The 19,779-nt window shown below is 52.7% G+C and overlaps 1 protein-coding gene across 2 annotated transcripts in view; it reads left to right on the top strand.

Annotated features, from left to right (window-relative positions):
• PBX4 (PBX homeobox 4) overlaps positions 1-19,462 on the top strand; it is a 43,722-nt gene extending 24,260 nt beyond the window's left edge. For both annotated transcript variants that reach the window (XM_049642537.1, XM_049642538.1), the window contains exons 3-8: positions 11,986-12,233; positions 12,512-12,702; positions 12,971-13,106; positions 16,009-16,150; positions 16,362-16,468; positions 18,809-19,462. In XM_049642537.1, coding sequence (XP_049498494.1) covers positions 11,986-12,233; positions 12,512-12,702; positions 12,971-13,106; positions 16,009-16,150; positions 16,362-16,468; positions 18,809-18,901 — 917 coding nt within the window. In that variant the 3' untranslated portion in view covers positions 18,902-19,462. The remainder of the gene's footprint in view (positions 1-11,985; positions 12,234-12,511; positions 12,703-12,970; positions 13,107-16,008; positions 16,151-16,361; positions 16,469-18,808) is intronic.
• The last annotated feature ends 317 nt before the right edge of the window (positions 19,463-19,779 follow it).

The raw sequence follows: 19,779 nt of genomic DNA, 5'->3' as shown, positions 1-19,779 counted from the left end.
AAGGGAACTCGCTGTTATTTCCTGACCACTGTTCATTGGCCTGGCTAGGAGCTGTCAGGCTCAAGTAACCCAGCAGGTTTTATTTTGTTTATTGTTTTGTTTTGTTTTGTTTTTAATGTTTATTTATTTTTGAGAGAGAGCAAGCGGGGCAGGGGCAGAGAGATGGGGACAGAGGATCCAAAGCAGGCTCTGCGTTGACGGCAGCAAGCCCAACGCAGGGCTCGAACTCACAAATGAACTCGCGAACCGTGAGATCATGACCTGAGCCGAAGTTGGATACTCAACCGACTGAGCCGCCCAGGCGCCCCCAACCCAGGAGGTTTTTTTTTACCTTTGTTCCCCTTCCTCATCACCTAGTCAGGTCTGTTGCAATTGTGCAAATTCATGATCTGTAGGTCCAGCCTTATGGTTGGGTTTATCCCAACAATAATTATTCTTTAGGCCATTATCCATTACGCTCTAGTGTGACTTCATCTGGAACTCCAATCCCTTTTCTGATTGGCTGTACCCGAGGCTGAGTCTCATGTACGTTTCCTTACAGCTGTGCTAAGAGTGGATCTCCTAGAGCTGGGGAGTTACTTGGAGTGTCCTTTTCTGGTCCCCCGGTTTCAGGGTGACTTGTGAATCAAGCCTCTGATTTCTTTTTTGAATTTTTAAAGCTTATTTATTTATTTTGAGAGACAGAGATAGTGCAAGCAGGGGAAGGGCAGAGGGAGAGGGAGAGAGAGAATCCCAAGCAGGCTCTGCGCGGTCAGCACAAAGCTGGATGTGGGGCTCGAACTCATGAACCGTGAGATCAAGACCTGAGCCGAAACCAAGAGTCAGATGCTTAACCCACTGAGCCACCCAGGCGCCCCACCTCTGATATTTTTTTTAAAGTAAGCTCTATGCCCAACATGGGGCTTAAACTCACAACTGCATGTTCTACCAACTGAGCCAGCCAGGCGCCCCTGGCCTCTGATTCTAATCAGCCTGTCTCTTGGGTGCTGCTATAGACCAGAGCTGTGGTCCTTCCCATGCACCAGCCTCTTACAGCAGGGAGCTATATACATTTGAATTAATTCAAATTAAATATAATTAAAGAAGGCATTCCTCAGCCATACTGGCCGCATTTCAAGTGCTCAGTAGCCACATGTGGCTGGTGGCTCTCATTAGACAGCATAAGTCTAAAATAGTGGAAAGTTCTATTGGACAGATAGGTGACTAGTATATACAAATATATAAATATACACATCAAGGGTTATGAAAAAAAAAAACCAGTGTCCATGATGACAATGTGGACGAGCCTTGGAAACTTTACGCTCAGTGAGAGAAGCCAGACACAAAGACCATATATTGTATGATTCCATTTATATGAAATATCCAGAATAGGCAGGAAGAGATTAGCAGCTGCCAGGAGCTCAGGGGCAGGGGAGCAGGGAATGACTGCTAATGAGGGCAGAGTTTCTTTTTGAAGTGATGAAGATGTTAGGTAGTGGTGATGGCTACACAACCTTATGAATGTACTGAAGAGCACTAAATTATTCACTTATTTTATTTTTTTAAGTAGGCTTTATGCCCAGTGGAGAATCCAATGCGGGGCTTGAACTCACAACTCTGAGATCAAGACCTGAACTGAGATCAAGAGTCAGATGCTTAACTGACGGAGCCACCCGGGCATCCCAGACTTGTTCACTTTATTTATTTTTGTTAAAGTTTATTTATTTATTTTGAGAGACAGAGACAGAGAGAGAGAGAGCGATCAGGGGAGGGGCTGAGAGAAAGGAGATAAAGAATCCCAAGCAGGATCTGCACTGTCAACACAAATGAGGGGCTCGAACTCACGAACCGTGAGATTGTGACCTGAGCTGAAACCAAGAGTCAGATGCTTAACCGACTGAGCCACCCAGGCGCCCCAAATTGCTCACTTTAATTGGGTGGGTGCAGTTGGTTAAGCATCCGACTTCGGCTCAGGTCATGATCTCACAGGTCCCGCACTGGGCTCTGTGCTGACAGTGTAGCGCCTGGAGCCTGCTTAGGATTCTGTGTCTCCCTCCCCTCTCTGCCCCTCCCTTGCTCATGCTCTCTCTCTCTCTCTCTCTCTCTCTCTCTCAAAATAAATAAATACTAAAAAAAAATTTTTTTTTATGGGTGGATCGTATGTCACATGAATTCCATCTCTGTAAAGCTGTTATAAAAACAGCTTGGGGCACCTGTTTGCCTCAGTCAATGGAATATGTAACTCTTGATCTCGGGGTTGTAGGTTTGAGCCCCACAGTGGGTGTGGAAATTATTTAAAAATAATAAAAATCTTAAAAAACAAACAACCAGCTCAGGAACTAAAGCGTTTTGATTGCTGGTGCACCTACAATAAAGAATGAGCCAGGAGCTTTAAAACCTTATGTAAAGACACAGATTCTTGTGAAACAGCACTTACTTACAGAATCTTTTACCCTGTTCAGGTGTTTTCTTAGGGCGTGGCCATTGACTAAAATGATCTTGTGGTTTTGTTTCTGGTTTGTTTCCTGTTCCCGACTTGGAACGCCAGCCCCTAAAAGCACAGGCGTGCCCACAGTGCAGCCCAGTCCTGTCAGGGTCTTGGCTCAGAGTAGCTATCAGTAAACGTGGTGATGGCATGAGAATGACCAATCTTTTTTGACAGAAAATACTCCTTTATAAATACTTAGAACTTGCTTAACATCAGTTCCTGGGATAATTCCCTTTAGGGTAATTAGGGCATTGGCTGGTCTGAAAACCTGATTCCAGTCTGGAAAATTGGATAGGACTTGGTTGATGTGTGGGCTGGTCACCTCCCTACACAGGACACGGCAAAATAAAGGTCACAGCTTGGGTGACGGTAGCCCAGCTTTGGAATTTTCTAGGCCTTTCCCAATGGCTCACATTGTTCAGTTAGGGTTGGAGCATTTCTTTGGATGGGAAATGAGATCATTGGGGTGCCTTGGTCGCTCAGTCGGTTGAGCATCCGACTCTTGATTTTGGCTCAGATCATGATCCCAGGGTTGTGGGATCAGGCCCCATGTCAGGCTCTGTGCTGAGCGTGGACCCTGCCTAAGATTCTCATTCTCTCTCTCTCCCTCTACCCCCCCCCCCCCCCCACTCGCACACTCTCTCTCCTTAGAATAAAATAATAGGGGCACCTGGGTGGCTCAGTCCATTAAGTGTCCGACTCTTGATTTTGGCTCAGGTCATGATCTCATAGTTTGTGACATCGAGCCTCACATAGGGTTCTGTGCTCACAGTACTGAGATGGCTTGGGATTCTCTTTCTCCCTCTCTCTCTGCCCCTCCCCCTCTCATGTTCCTTCTCTCTTTCTCGCTCTTTCTCAAAATGAACTTAAAAAAATAATAAAATGATAAAAAGATGAAATTGTTTAATGTAGACAGAAATCATCAGTGTTTTTTTAGCTGTTGGCTGTTAAATGTTCTCAAAGCCTTGTCATTATAGGAGAGCATGGACCAATTTTCTACACCTTTTACCTGGCCGCGTTGTATATTACAGCATTTTGCTGTCTTTTCCTTTTGCCTGTTGCCACATGCAACGAAGACAAACCTAAATAAGCTGCATATCATTTTTACTTCATATAGCAGTTTATTACAGAACTGCAAAGTTTTAATAAATGCATAAATATAGTGAAATGAAAATTAATTTGCATATTTGGTTGAGGTTTAAGCACTTAGGTTGCAATGTATTTAAAAAAATTTTTTTAACGTTTATTTATTTTTGAGACAGAGAGAGACAGAGCATGAGCAGGGGAGGGGCAGAGAGACAGGGAGACACAGAACGCGAAGCAGGCTCCAGGCTCTGAGCTGTCAGCACCGGGGCTCGAACTCACGGACCGTGAGATCATGACCAGAGCCAAAGTCAGATGCCCAACCGACTGAGCCACCCAGGTGCCCTGGTTGTGATGTATGTTAATTAAAGATTCATTAGAAACGGTGGGAATTTGCATAACGTACTTCCTCAATTTGGTAACTATCTGGTGTGCGTGGCAGTCATGATTTCAGATGAGTGTTTGTTAAAGGGATATTCTCCATAAGGTCCTATAAGACTGAGAAAGTTCAGGGACTTACAACAAGGATTTATCTCGAGTGCTGCTTAAATGAGCTGCCCTAGGATACATTGCCTGACAAGTAAATGCAGGCAGGTCTCAACACCAACAGGCTGTGTTTGAAAGTGTCCTCACTTAGAGTGAAGAACTCAGGGCCATTATCCCCAGGAAATAAGAATATAAAAGGGCCCTTGGTAGAGTAGTGTGAGGGGCAAACTGTGCCAGATGGTCAGAATACCATTGTTCAATGAAGAACCAACCTGGAGTTTGGTTTGGGGTGGGATGGAGGATGATAAGGACATTGGTGGTGAGTCCCTGGGCCACGGCAGGGACACAGGGACATCCTTCAGCCTTTGAATTGGTCACATCTCCCATCCTTACCTTGCCTATCTGTCCCTCCCAGACTCCTGGTCTCATCCTCTCCACCGGCACCTGAGGACAGAGCCGAGGAGAGGCCTCCTTGCCCGTGTCTGACTTGAAGGAGTGCTTCTAAGGGGTCCCCAGTAAGTCCAAGTGTGCTTTGTGGTCTGACAGGTTGTTTGTTAGCAGCTTAAGGAGGGTTCTTTCTATTCATGGTTTGCTAAGGTTGCTTTTTTTAAAGATTTTATTTTGGGGGTGCCTGGGTGACTCAATTGGTTGACTGTCTGACTCTTGATTTCAGCTCAGGTCATGATCCCAGGGTCATGGGATCGAGCCCCACATCGGGCTCTGCACTGGGCATGGAGCCTGCTTGGGGTTCTCTCTCCCTCTCTCCCTCTCCCTCTCCCTCTCTCTCTCTTTCTCTTTCTCTGTCTCTCTCTCTCTCTTCTTCTGCTCCTCTACCCCACTCTCTCTCTCTCTCTCAAAAAAAAAAAGAAAGAATAATAATAATAAAGGGTTTATTTTTAAGCAATCTCTCCACCCAATGTGGGGTGAGATCAAGAGTCACATGCTCCGCCAGCTGAGCCAAAACGAGGCCACCCCAGTTTGCCAAGGGTTTTTATCATTAGTAAGTATTGTTTAAGTTGATTTTTTTTTCTTTTTGTATCTTTTGAGTTATTTCCCTCCTTTAGGTTGCTGTGATGATTTACATTGGTAGATTTTCATTTACACTGATTATTTACACGGATACAGTTTGAAAGCACCCGGATGCAGAGGTAAAGCTTCTTGGCTCTGATTCGTATATTTCTGCATGTACATGGACATGGATGCTGCTGGCTTCAGGTTGCTGGTCATTTAGTCAGACATCTGGCTATCTGTACATGAATGAGGCTGGGTCGTGACTTCCTTATGAGCTCCTGTCTTGAGGTCTCCATACAGTGAGTGTGGCTTCTCCTGGGTCTCTTCTCCAAAGCAGTTTGTTGAAGGAAAGGGGGTCTGTCTTCCTGGAGAGCCTGGTAGCCATAAAATGGCCTGGTAGCCTGGGGGGAGAGATTTCTTCGCACAAGTTCCTATTTCTGGAACGTGATTCTGTGAAGCCAGGCATGTTCCAAGGAGCAGACAGGACAGTGATGGCCTTTAGCGAGCTGGGTAGTTTCACACAACCGTAATCGAGGCAGACGTACAGCCTCAGGGCTGTGGCCTCTACACCTCGACTGGGTGGGCCTCTACCTGCCTGATGGCACACCTTCCCTTCCTTGCTGGGAAGGGGTCTGAGAGGGCAGGCAGAGCTCGGTGTTCCTGGCCAGGCTGGAGCTGAGTGGGTGAGGGGAGCAAGCAGCAACGGAGAAGGTCGGGAGCTTCTCAGGGCCGGATTCGGAAGGGTGTGGGGGGCTCGGGTTCTCTAAGAAGAGTCAGGCCACCTCCTGCTCTCGCCGCTCGCCTTCCTGCAGTGTGTGGGTGTGTTCTCAAGATTCTGGGGCTCAAGACCGTAACCCTGACGTCCCAACACCAGGCTTGGGCTTTCTTTCATCAAAAGGCTCCTCAGAAAGCCGTTCGGTTGCCACCTCTCTCTTGGCTTTCGTGCATCTTTCAGTTGCACATTGTCGGCTTCAGCCGGCCAGCCGGCGGGCGGTGGAGACCCCACTGTGTGGGAGTGGGGGGCAGGCTTCTGAGGGTCTAGGGCCCTTCCCATTGAGGGCAGCAGGGAGGAGGCCCGCATCCTGGCAGGCTCCAGGTCAGGCCTGTCCTGTGTCACCCCATCCCATCGGGTGCTCAGGGAGAGCTGTGGCCGTTTATTCATTTATACGTTTACAGGGTGACACAGTCACAGCCATGCGGTCAGGCCAGTTAGGGGCATCGGCGACCTCTGGGGCTCAGCTCATGGGTTAGACTGCCTCCCACAGGGGTATGGGTCCCGGAGACGGCTCTGCCCAGACTCCCACCCTGGCCCGGGAGGAAGCTGCAACACGGTTTTGCTGCCAAGCCAGAGCACTCCTGAATGGGCGAAGGGCTGGGCAAGCAGCATGGGGGCGTCAGGGTGAAGGAGGCTTCCCCTCTGAGCCTTCCGTCTCCCCCAGCAGCCATATGTTTGTTCCATTAAGGAGAGAAAAATAAAAACAACTTGGGATCACGTTCCTGTCTTAGTCTGCTTGGGGTGGCTTAAACAACAGGCATTTATTTTCTCACAATTCTGGAGTCTGGAAGTCCAAGGTCAAGGTGCCAGCTACTTGGTTCCTAGTGAGGGCCACTTCCAGGCCTGCAGACAGCCGCCTTCTTGCCTGTTCCTCAGACTGAGGTTGGGGGAATGGGAGGGCTCTCTTCCTCTTCTCAGAAGGCCACAGGCCTAGGATGAGAGCATCCTCATTACACTCTTACAACCTCATTCAATTTTTTTTTTAAGCTTTATTTATTTATTTATTTATTTATTTATTTATTTATTTTGAGAGTGAGAGTGAGAAAGAGAGAGGGCGCAGGCAGAGAGACAGAGAGATAGAATCCCAAGCAGGCTCTGCAGTGCGGGCCTCACGAACCCTGAGACCATGACTTGAGTTGGATGCTTCGCCGACTGAGCCACCCAGACACCCCCCAACCTCGTTCAATCTTAATTACCTCCTCACAGGTCTTGTCTCCAAATACAGTCACACTGGAGTTAGGGCTTCAACATGTGAACTAGGGCTTAAACACAGTTCAGTCCATAGCAGTTCCATATTATTTCTTTAAAAAACAAACAAAATGTGTTGATACTCACAGTTTTCATTGTTTGATTCACTAGGGTTTTTATCACCTTCAGGAAGTTGGGAAAAGAGGGAAATCTGGCAATTGGCTGGGGTGGGGGGGCAGGTGTTGAGGGGCCTTATTTTAGGTCCTACCTCCTCTTCTAAGTTCCTCTGACAGTGTCCCTGAGCTAAGCTCCTGGTCCCCAAGGCCTCCCAGGCACCAGTGGAGGGCCCTTGAGGGAGCTGAGAAGTAGTCTGAGATGCTCTGGAACAGGCTACGGGAATGATCTTGCTGTAATTGACGGTAATGAGTAACTAATGACCCTAATTAGGCCCGTTGCGGTGCCCTGGGAGGACAGACGCTTGGTGCTGAGGGAGAGACAGAGCTGCACTGGAGGGGCAGCTGACGAAGGGCACAGGGCACTTTGCAAGCAGGTAAAGTGACAGCCAGACACATGTACTCTGCACAGCCATGTCCGCAGCTATAATTGGCGGTGGTGACCAAAGCGCGGGGTAACTTTTTTTTTTTTTTTTTGGTTTTGCTTTTACTCATTTGCAAAAATTATCGGCCTTAAAGAAATAAAGCTTGTAGTGTGTGATTGCTTACCAAAACAGCACCTCAAGGCGTATGCATGGTTAATACCACAAGGCCTGAGGTGTGACAGGCATGTTGTCTCCTTATTCATGGACATCTAGGTGCTTTCAGTTTTTCAAAAGTACAAATGGTGTAGGTAGAGTATACACCTGTAGGTGTCAGTGTTCCTGTAGGACACGTTCTCAGAATAGTAATTTGGAGATCAAAGGATATGTCCTTTTTCTTTTTTTTTTTAATTTTTTTAATGTTTATTTATTTATTTATTTATTTTTTTAACGTTTTTATTTATTTTTGAGACAGAGAAAGACAGAGCATGAACGGGGGAGGGGCAGAGAGAGAGGGAGACACAGAATCGGAAGCAGGCTCCAGGCTCTGAGCCATCAGCCCAGAGCCTGACGCGGGGCTCGAACTCACGGACCGCGAGATCGTGACCTGAGCTGAAGTCGGCTGCTTAACCAACTGAGCCACCCAGGCGCCCCAATGTTTATTTATTTTTGACAGAGAGAGAGAGAGAGCGTGAACAGGGGAGGGGCAGAGAGAGAGAGAGAGAGAGAGAGAAAGACACAGAATCCAAAGCAGGCTCCAGGCTCTGAGCTGTCAGCACAGAGCCCGACGCGGGGCTCAAACCCACAAACCGTGAGATCATGACCTGAGCCAAAGTCAGATGCTTAACCGACTGAGCCACCCACGCGCCCCATCTATAGGTATGTATTGATGCAGTCGTTTTTGGAGCTGAGTTTTGAAATGCTGGTTAACATTGAAAAAGCACATTGAAAAGCGCCTGGGTGGCTCAGTCGGTTAAGCATCTGACTTCGGCTCAGGTCATGATCTCACGGTTTGTGGGTTTGAGCCCCGCGTCGGGCTCTGCGCTGACAGCTGAGAGCTTGGAACCTGCTTCATGTTCTGTGTCTCCCTCTCTCTCTGCCCCTCCACCCCCTTCAAAAAAATAAACAAACATTAAAAATACATACCTATAGATAGATGTGAGAAAAGGCTTGGGTATTCTCTGTAATTTGATAATTTTCATTTGAGAACAGCAAGCACCATGTTTTTGGTGTATTTTTAAAAATCTTCAGCACCTGGTGTGGTACCCAGCTTGTGATGGGCTCTTAGATGCTTGCTGTTGGGTAGATAAAAGAACATGAGAAAGATTGCCACACTCCCTGGATCAGCCCAGAGTCACACATACACGTGTGTGCACACACACACACATTTACCCTCACGTGCGCCCACACCTCTGCGTGCACACACACGCCTTCACTAAACCTCATGCTCCAACCCTGTCCGCTCTTTTCCCTAATTCAGTTGAAGTCATAATGGAAGAGGTGGAGATAGCCTCTCCACCATGGACGCCAGGACATGCTGGGGGTCCCCTGGGGAAGGATCGGGCCTTGTGTGTTCCTCTTGGCCCACTCCCGATCCCCTACCTGGGCCACGGGCACTCAGGGAGGAGCTGCGAAATAAACACGAGACAAGAGTGGTGTCCGTCGTGCTGACAAAAGGTGGTGTGCAGGGCCCAGCAGAGGAAAAGTTCACAAAGGTGAGTCTGGAGAGACGTCAGGCAAGTCCATGAGTGCCTGGTGTCAGATTCCAGATTTTACCTGTGGATGCCAGGGAGTTGTGGAGGTCTTCGAACCAAAGACTGGCACGATGAACACCGTGTTTGAAGGTGGTCAGCTTGCAGGTGTGCACGATGGATGGGACAGAGAGAGGGATTTTCTCAGCAGATCGTGGAGGGCAGGGGAGGGGTCAGCACAGCAGGGCCCAGGAATGGCATTAAGGGAGGGGATGGATGGTGAGTTGATTGAGGAGGTGGAGTCCATAGGATTTGAAAAGGGATTGAGCAGGAGGGCCTCCATTATCTACTCTGGGCAAGGAGAGGTGAGGCGGGGAGGGGGGCAGGGCCTGTACAAAGACCAGGCAGTGCAGGTTAACTCTGCAAGAACCAGATGGTGGGTGTGTGCAGCCCTGTGAGCCCTGTCCTGGTTGAGCCCAGGAACTAAAATTCACCTCTGGTGCCTCTTGAACATCAAGTAAGATTATGAGAGAATTGGGTCTCCACTTCTCTAGTGGGGAACCGATGAAGGTGTCACTTTCCCCTCCGTGCTTTCAGAAAGCCCCCCACTGCAACCCAGTGGGACTGAGTAGATGGCAAGCGTCCCCACACATGAGGGACATTCCTACAAGGATATCTTCTGAGCTCTTTATGTTTTCACAAGTAAATTTTAGGCAGAAAAGTTTAATCCTTTATGCAGGGAACAGGAGAGGGACAGTGATATGTAAATAAATATGACAGGGCTTGACTTCTTTCTTATTTGAGGGATTAAGTCAGTAGTTGATAGTATTAAAAGAGCCAGTTCCCAAGAAAACACTTTAATTTTTTTTAACATTTATTTATTTTTGAGACAGAAAGAGTGTGAGAGAGGGAGGGGCAGAGAGAGGGAGACACAGAATCTGAAGCAGGCTCCAGGCTCTGAGCTGTCAGCACAGAGCCTGACGCGGGGTTCAAACCCACGAAGTAGGACCCTTAACCAAATGAGCCACCTAGGCACACCCCCCCCCCCACTAAGAAAACCCTTTAAACTTTGTTTTTCTGGAAAGTCAGAACTAGATGGACATCATCGCTTTCTTCCCCATTCCCTGCCTCCCTCCCCTCAAGGACACCCCTCCCACCGACCTCCGCAATGATCACCCACCTATTTCTCTGTAGCCACGGACACTTGTGCTGTCACTAAAGAAGCAAACACAACTCAGGTCCTGCAAGCCCACCCTCCTCGGATCTGAGCCTGGATCTACAGCCCCTGCAGCAGCCTTCTCCCCCCACCCCCTTCACTGCCTGCCTCCCATGGTCCCCTGGAGCTTTCTAGTTGGGTTCTCCCCTGCCATACCCCACAGCTGCTTTTGCAGAGAGCAACAGCGGTCTAATGACTAAGCCCACATTTCACCCCCATGACTACTTCTCTTTTTTCCTCGACCTACCTGGTAATTCTTTCCATCTCCTCCTTTTCCTGTCCCTTATGTTGGTTTTCCAGCACTCAGGGGGCGTGGCCTACCTCTCATAAATACAGGTGCAGGCACAGGTGGATACGAACACCCCACATGCCGATGACACATGAATACCTGTCTCCCACCCAGACCGGCCAGCTCAATCCCAACTCCCAATAAGCAGCGACTTCACATCTGTGCTTGGCTAGATCAGGGACCCAGGCTGGGTCAAGCTTTCCACCTGCCACTCTGCATACTGTGCTTGGGAGAATGTGGTGCCATCTATTGTGCTGCCCACATGATTTGGGAGTGGCCCTGGCCTCTTTCTCTCACAGCCACATCCAGTGGTCAGGGATCCTGGGGACTCTCCCTCTGGCTGCCCTGCGGCTGCTCTGTGTCCACCTGGATGGGGACAGCTCTCCCCACTGCCTCCCCTGCCTGTCTGGCCCTGCCCTCCAGCAGGCCACTCTCTCAGCCCAGCTGGAACAGCTTTTTCAAGTTTCAGAGCCAAATGTCTTGTTTCTCTGCTTAAACTAAGTGGAGGGGCACCCAGGTGGCTCAGTCAGTTGAGCGCCCAACTCTTGATTTCGGCTCAGGTCACGATCCCAGGGTCATGGGATCGAGTCCTGCATTGGGCACTGCCCTGAGCGTGGAGTCTGCTTAAGATTGTCTCTCTCTCCCCAGCTTGTGCTCTCTCTCTCTAAAAAATTCTCTAAGTGAATTAATTCATCTTTGCTGGTACCCTCTGGATCAAGCTTTTCCTCTCTGACTTTATAGTAGCAGTTCCCCTCCCAACACACAACAACACATTCCCAGGCACACCAACACAGCCCTGCACTCATGCTAGGCTCCCACTCACATTTGTGTCCATGTGAATGAATCGTCCATGTCCTGGAGTGAGTATCTGGAAATGTGCCCTCCTCTCCCTTCTGCAGGCACGGTTCAGGGCTTCAGCCTTCTCCAGGGCCATGTGCCACCCCAGACCTGCCCTGTCCAGGCCTTCGTGTGGACCCAGCCATGAACTCTGAGCTCTGCCCACATGGCTGCACTGATCTGTGTCCTGTCTGCACTCCCTGGACTGCCCTCCTGTGTGGCACCTGGGCCACTATCAAAGTGGGTGACTCGGTGTGTGTTACCGGATAAAAGGAAGCCTTCCTTTCCCCTCAGGAGTTCTGTGTTCAGACATGGAGTGTTCAGATATGACCCCAGTGCTGATAATCTGTTGTGGTTGTTTTCGCTCTGACGGCAGACGCTGATTTAGTCCCATCTTTCTTATCTAGGGTTAAGCATCCATGGCATTCAAGAAGAATGTCCCCCCAATGCTCAGCTCATGCGGCTGGATAACATGCTGCTGGCCGAGGGCGTATCCAGGCCGGAGAGGCGGGGAAGAGGAGGCCCGGTAGCAGCGGCCAACACAGCAACACCAGGTGGCTGTTCAAATGACAATAGCCTTGAACACTCTGACTACAGGGCCAAGCTGTCCCAGATCCGACAGATTTACCACTCTGAGCTAGAGAAATATGAACAGGTGATCTTTCTGCATGGAAGAGTTTCTATCATGTGAATGCGCATTTGTCAGAGCAAAACGTGGAACACTAACCCCCTTTCTTTTGTGGCACAGACCGGGGAGTACACGCACTTGGTCTCACGGCAAAGGTGGCCAATTTTGCTGGAAACCCTTTGCATTCACTTCTCAGTAGCCAGCCTGTGCAGAGGCCGCGGGGGGTGGCAGGTGGCTGGTCCCGCGTGGAGCCCCGAGCCAGCCCGCTGGGTGGTCACAAGCTGGCATGTGCGTCCCCACCCTAGGCCTGCCGCGAGTTCACCACGCACGTCACCAACCTTCTCCGGGAGCAGAGCAGGATGAGGCCCGTCTCGCCCAAGGAGATCGAGCGCATGGTCAGTGTCATCCACGGCAAGTTCAGTGCCATCCAGATGCAGCTGAAGCAGAGCACCTGCGAGGCCGTGATGACCCTGCGTTCACGGTTCCTTGATGCCAGGTCAGGCCCTGAGCACTGCCCGCAACCCCAGGGTCAGCTCTTAAGAAGAAGAAACGGCTGCTGGCTTGGGTTTAAGTTCTGGGGGCCTCCGAGCCTGTCCAGGGGCTCCACCCATGGCTGTGGGCATAGCCCTCACACAGCCTCTTGGGAGGCAATTCAGAAGTGTTGACTGCTGCTGTTATAACCGCTAGAAAATCACAGATGGGCGTGAGGGGACATCACTAGAGGCCAGTGTGTACACACTGGCTGAGGCTGTCCATCTTTGCAGGCGTAAGCGGCGGAATTTCAGCAAGCGGGCCACGGAAGTGCTGAATGAGTATTTTTATTCCCATTTGAACAACCCTTATCCCAGTGAAGAAGCCAAAGAAGGGCTGGCCAGGAAGGGCGGCATCACAGTCTCCCAGGTGACGGTCCTCTCCTGCCATGCCTTCCTGAACATAGAAGGGGGAGAAGGTCACGTCCAGTGAGGAGGACACCCAGGGAAGTTCATCAACTGTGTGGAGCACACAGGTGGCGCGTGAGGTCCCTGACACAAGACCAGTGGAGTGTAGAGGGTGGCCCTCTGTGAATTGCAGTCCTTAGCGTCTAATATCATGCTTGTATGGCGGGGATGTCCTGTGTTGCGTGAGAGAGGCGAGGGTGTAAGCAGAGGCGAAGAAAAAGAGCTTGGAGCAAAATTAGGACTTAATTTAGACAGACCAGCTCTCGTGCCAAAGTACCCGTTCAGCTATACTGGGAGAGGTTTGAATGCACGGGTGCTTGATTGTTTCTCCGGTATTCCAGACTGTGTGGCCAGGGTTGTAGGACATCTGGCAACATCTGGCTCCACATGGGGAGTGGTGGTACAGATCAGAGCTGGGACCTGGACGACCTTGGGAGACCCTGGGAGTCTGGACTGCCAGTGTTCTCGGTGGAATTGGGGGCAAGGGAGGTGGCGCTGAGACAAGAGCCCAAGAAACATCTCAGGAGGTTTACAGTGGAATGGTGAGTACAGGCAGCTGACGGTGCGAGGCCGGGGCAGGCCACACCGCAGGGCAGCACCCGGGCCTGTGGCCCCAGGGTGACTGGCACTAATTCTAGCTCATCGCGCATCACCTTCCGCTCGGAGGCGGCCCCTCCTCCAGCTTTTGAAAGGCAGTTGGGTGGCCTGACTTTCCAGCCCAGCCCGGCTGCCTTCAGAACCTGTGCCTTTAGCCAGAAGCCTCTGCCCTGGCCTGGGCCAAGTCTAGCTGCGACTTCATGACAAGGGCACGCAGGAGCCCCACAGGGTTACACAGGCAGCAGGACCTTGCTGACACAGCTGACTGCATTCACTGGGGAACTGCTCTGCGTCCTCGGCACCAAGGCCAGAGCTGAGGTCAGGTGCACTTGCGAAGCGCAGCGGCCACCTCGTGCAGTTGTCTGGAGGCCACCCAGACTCGTTTCAGAGCCCGGCACCTATGGAAAGCGGATGGGTCTCGGGTCTAGACTTCGTCTAAAGGGAGGGTCCGTTGGAAACAAAAGCTTGAAAAGCCCTGGCCACCTTCCGGTGACTCCGACTGACCGAGCAGCGGAATTCTGTGCTGGGAGCCGCTCCTCACTGTGGCGGGTCCCCCGTGACCCGGGACGGCCTGAAGTGGCGGACGGTCAGCAGAGGGGGGATTCTGAATTTGGGGTGCAGATGTGCAAGCCGCGAGGTTCTCATGAGGAGAGGGTAAGGGGGGCACCATTAGCGCAAGTGTCCCAAGTGAGGCCGCAGATGTTCTCAAGATAGAATCAGCTGCAGCTGCAGGCTGAGGAGGCCGGAGGGGGTGAGGGGCCGTGGATGAGCCTCAGATGGGGTGCTGAGGGGAACCTGGGCAGCAGCTGTAGCTGGCTTGGCCGACAGGGCCAGAGGGACAGGGTAGGGGTGGCCAGTGGCTCCCAGCTGCACTGTTCAAGAGGACAGCCGAGAGCCTGTGCTGTGCCCACACGTGCTTGAGGTGCCCATGTTGGGGTGCAGACCCTGGCCCGGGACCAGCTCTTTCCCCAGCCACCGGGACCCCTATCTGCTCAGGACAGGGCCAGCCTCCCTGCCTCGCCCACACACGAAGTTTGCTCTGCCAGTTAAATTCACATGGAAAACTGCTTGCTACCATTCCTCTGCATACTTCGTTCCACAAAGACATTCCAGCACATTCCGTGTAGGTAAGTGGGAAGCAAGTGCTGCTCTGGCCACCCTCACACCCGGGGGCAGAAGGGAAGAGACACTGTTTGAGGGACAGGAGCACACACAGAGCTTTTTCTTTTCATGGTTAACACAGAAGATAATGTGGGGACATTAAAGGAATACATTTTTAGAAAAGAAAAGGTCATCGAAACCCTGCCACCGTAACTCAACTGTTTATGACTGTTGGTTAAACCACATATATTTCACGGCAGGGCCCCAGGCCTTACTGTGGGATATTAAAGTGTTTCTAGTTGTGTATGTCTCCGTGGAAGGCGCTGGCCCTGGGGTCTCACTGATTCTGCCCCCAGGGGAAGTTTCCATTGTCACAATCCTTGGGTGGGGTTGGATGGAGGCCAAGGATGCTGGTCAGTGCCCTCCCGTGCTCAGGACAGCCCCGCTGCAGAGAACGACCCAGGAGGAGAAGCCCTGGCCCAGTCCTGGTACAGGTTTGGAGGCCGCTGGGCTCGGCCCGCTTGGCCCTGGGCCAGCTCCTGCACCCGCCGGGCCTGCCTGCTTGTAGGATGGCTGTGACGGCGGCTGTCCCCAGCTGCTCTGAGGACAGGGGCAAGGCGCAAGTGAAAAGGCACTGAGCTCACCGCTCGACTCCTCCCCACTGCCCTGTCTGTCCGTCTGTGTCATCCTTTGATAAGTTGTGGATCCAGTGTGTTCTTTCCTTAGACCGAATTCCCAGGGATGTGGTTAGTGGGTCCCAGGGGATATGTGTCTCCCTGACTCTCACTTTCCCTAAAGAGGAATCCAGAATTCAGTCTGTTCCTGCCCCTGCAGGGAGTGGATGCTCGTCTCTCCACGTGTCCGACACGCCTGTGTCCTTCCAGCCACTTCCCGTCCCTGGCTCTCAGGCCTTCCTCTGCCACAGGGCAGTCCAGCTCCGAGGTGGCCCCCACCCGCTGCGGCCACTGCCCTGGGTCCACGGTTCAGTCAGCACCAGCTTCTCAGTCCCAGCCTCTCACCTGGCCCCAGGGCCCCGTGTTGCCACTCAGAGATGTTCCTCCTGGACAGTGGGAGCACGGCCACTGCAGAGAGTGCCCACCATCTGTTCATATTATCTCATTACTGGTCAGCTTTCCCAGTGACTTCTTTTCTCTGTGTGTCCACAGGTCTCTAACTGGTTTGGCAACAAAAGAATTCGGTATAAAAAGAACATGGGGAAGTTTCAAGAAGAAGCTACCATTTATACAACTAAAATGGCAGTCGGGGGCCTGGGGAGCCAGGCTAGCTGCCCATCGACACCCAGCTCCGGTGAGTGAGGCCGCCCAGCCCAGGCACTGTCCTTCATGCATGGCCATGCCCACTGAGCTGCAGGGGAAGGGGCGAGGGGGCCAGGGGAGCCAGATGCTGGGAGCTGTGCCCACCACCCCTTCCTGGCTGAGGGGCTGGTAGATCCCACCTGAGGAGTCTCTGTCACTTCTGGGGCTGGAACATCTGTCCCAACACTTCCCACCCCTTCCAGGTTCCTCTGGTCCCTTCCCGCTGACCAGTGCCGGGGATGCACTTGTCACCCTGCAGACACTGGCCTCTCTCCGCCCCGCCCCTGCGGGAGGCAGCTTACGGTCTCAGGTGAGTTTCAGGGCACAATTCGAGGATGCCCTTGGGGTCTCCAACTCAGTATTGGGACAGATATGCAGAGCCCAGGTGGGTGGTGGGTCCTTGGAGTGGGTCATCTTGCCAGCCACGTCTCAGCCTCCACAAGCCTCCCTCAGAGGTCCCAGCAATGAGTAGGGGCCCACTGGGTACGTGGTTCATCGTCCTGATGGCTGCAGTGGGACAGAGCTGCCTCAGGGGCACGGCCCTGTGAGGCCCACTTTGTAAAGACCTGTGCGCTTCACTCCCAGTCCCAGGACTCGGTAGTTCACAGTAGCTGCTGGGTGGTGGGCCCGAGGCAAGGGCTGGGGCTGGTGGGATGGAGCCCTCCCTCCCAGTGGACATCTGTACCCCAAGGGGGTAAGAGGGGACAGGCAGACAAGGCCCTGACCATTGGAACATGAAGGCTCTCTAGGCTCAGACCCTTTGCCATGTCAGTGCCTTGGCCTTGCCATAGCCCAGCTGCCCCCTCCCCAGGGCCCAGCTGGGCCAGAGTGAAGATCTGTTTTGGTGACTGGAAAGAAAACGAGCCAGGAATCATGGGCACCTCAGATGTGCCCTCTGGAACCTTCTCAGGATGTTGGGCAGTGTGTTGGACCAGCCAGGACTGGGGGGCCCCATCCGTCTCATGGCCCCTGGTGCCTCCCCTGCATCCCGCTGTCTGTCACAAGGGCCTGGCCCACATGCAGGGTCACTCTAAAGAGGATGTATGGCATCGTGCAGGGCCTTTGCCCACCATTTTCTTCACACAAGTGTACCCTGCTGTGCCAGGTGACCCTCCACTGATTTATCCCCAGCCCCATGTTGGTGCAGGGAGTGGATGCCCCCTGGAGCCATTTGGCGGGACCTGATGCTGGGTGGTGCTATCCCATCACCATGGCAACACCACAGCCCATAATGAGCACCTGGGCTGAACAAGGAGCTCTGGCGCCACCAGGTGGCCGAGCCTCATCTTGCTCTGTGCGTTCCTTGGGGCTCAGTGACTCAAGTATAGTGGGTGTGAGTATGAGAGTGAATTGGGAGTGAGTGTCCCCCAGCGGGGAGCTGATAGACAAGGTCCGCCCTTACCCCTAGAACCATCCCCAGGAGATCTGGAGCTGCCTAAGTCCTGATGTGGCTTCCCTGTAGGCCTCACACAGCAAGTGGGAATGTCCTCGGTCTGGTGGTGGACACCCTTGTGCTGGGCAGGCACAGATGCTCTTCCAAGAGAGCAGGTCAAGGGCTGAGGCCACCCCAGCTGGAAGCCATCACCTTTGCCCTGTGCACTCGAGGAACGTCTGGGCTGCCAGTCCCACACCTGGGCACTCACCTGTCACCTCTCAGTCCTGTGGTTGGACCCCTCCCTTCCACCACCCATGGCCTCCTTCCTGGAGCACAGGCCTATGGGTGTCCTTCCGAGGGCAGAGTGTCCCCCAAGGCCAGGCCTCGTCCCCGCTGCTCTCAGACTGATAGCGGAGCACCCCCATGTCCCAGGATGAGGGAGCGCCCTCAGGAAGCCCACAGTCTGTCGATCGCTCACCTGACACTGGCTTGGGGACACGTGCCAAGGAAATAGACCAGGCGAGGTGGGGCAAGGAGCAGGGTCGTGGCCTGGTGGGGTCAGATGAGGAAGAGGGTACAGGCAGGAGGCCTCAGCCTGTAAGGAAAATGCTAGAGAGAGGAAGGTGGAGAGGAGCTTGTGTGGTCTCTGGAGGGACCTAGAACTCAGGGTCACATGGAGGGTGTGACATCACACCTGGGAGCCGGGAGAGGGAATGGCCCTGCTCTCGTGCGCTGCAAACAGGACTCGCCATGGAGCAGGCCACCCGCGAAGAGCCGTTTTCAGTGGTGGTTTCCTTATGGTGGGTGGGGGATCCTGTGGACAAACATCCTGAGGCTGTCCCTGTGCCACAGACAAAGCCCCAGGCCTGGTAGCCTTGGCTGTCACCCTGCTGGCTGCCGAGCCAGACCACCATCCAGCCAGGGTTCCAAGCCCCTTCCCGGTCATTGCGTCTGGCCGTGATGTTTCAGGGACTGTCATCAGCTCCGGGCCTGACAGGGTCTGCGTCCCCCTCAGAAAGTGTAGAAGCCTTGGCTGTGCCACGATGCCATATCAGTCCCTGACCAGAGCCCCGTAGGTGGCCAGTGGAGGCCGCTTCCTGCCGAGGAAGCAGGTCCACATCAGGGGTCAGGTGGCAAGGCCACCTGTAACTCAAGAGGGACCCCTGGGTCTGCCCCCTGTCTCCTGGCTCCTCTCCTCGGTTCTCGGGGACGTGGGGTGGGACGGGCCGTCGGTATCATGGGCGGCCTTCTGACGCTCAGTCTCTGTCTTCTCAGGCCAGGGGCAGCCGGCTGGGAGCCGCCCCCCCGGTGTTGACCTCTTCCCCCTCCGGAGACCCCGGGAGCATCAACTCAGATGCATCTAATTAAGTTTGGGGGACAAGCAGGACAGCAGACTGCGTGACCCGCCACAGTTTGCTGGCACTTGACCTTTTACTGCGCGTGCAGCCCATTATACCTCAGAAAACCCAGAACCGTTGGGTTGCTGCTGTCCGTTGCTTGCTGGCTGGGATTCGAAATGGTCTGAGATGCTCTCATTTTCTCGATTCAGTTTGGGTTTTTTTTTTCATAGTAATTTTATGATAAGACTGTGCATTGTTTCTTCTAGGACTTGTCACAATCCTCCCATTACAATTTTTGACTTCTTTTCACGTTGATGTTGTTCACACAAGGTTTGTTTCCGGCCACGGCGGTAGCTGGGCGGTGTCCGAGCCGTGAGTCTGTCCGCTCGTTTGTCCTTCCGTGTGCCGACTGGCCCGGACGCCACCTTCCCCACTCGCTTCTGCTGTATCATTTCATTATGCTTTTGTTTAAGTCTGTTGTAAGCTCAGAATTTTACTGGGAATTGGTTTTGTATTTTTCTCTGTTAATATAAGTTCTTCCATTCTCAGTTGACGTGTCACTAAAGACAATAAATTTCCCAAGTGCTTTCCTGCGTCTGTGCTCATGAAGTGCTGAGGCCCCGAGGCCTTCCCTGATTCCTGGGAGTCCTTCTTGGTCCCCTCACCCCTCTCCTCCTCTGCCTCCTCGTCCCTCTCCGCCAGCGAGTGTGGGGGTCAAGAGGAGCTCGGCCCAGCCACGGGTTTGTCACCACACCGTGTCCACACTCCATCTCTGTTGCTATTGAAGAGCCGGGAAGTGACTCTGTCGTGCGGGCGGTACAAAAGGGCCTGCGTAGAAAGCATCACAACCCGCCTGGGCCGGGCCCCTTTTCCGTAGGTGACCACTGCCGGGCAGGGCTCAGCGTA

Source organism: Panthera uncia, chromosome A2, assembly GCF_023721935.1.
Source record: "Panthera uncia isolate 11264 chromosome A2, Puncia_PCG_1.0, whole genome shotgun sequence".
Classification (NCBI taxonomy): Eukaryota; Metazoa; Chordata; class Mammalia; order Carnivora; family Felidae; genus Panthera; species Panthera uncia.
The sequence above is the reverse complement of the archived record's forward strand: the minus strand, read 5'-3'. Positions and strand labels throughout refer to the sequence as shown.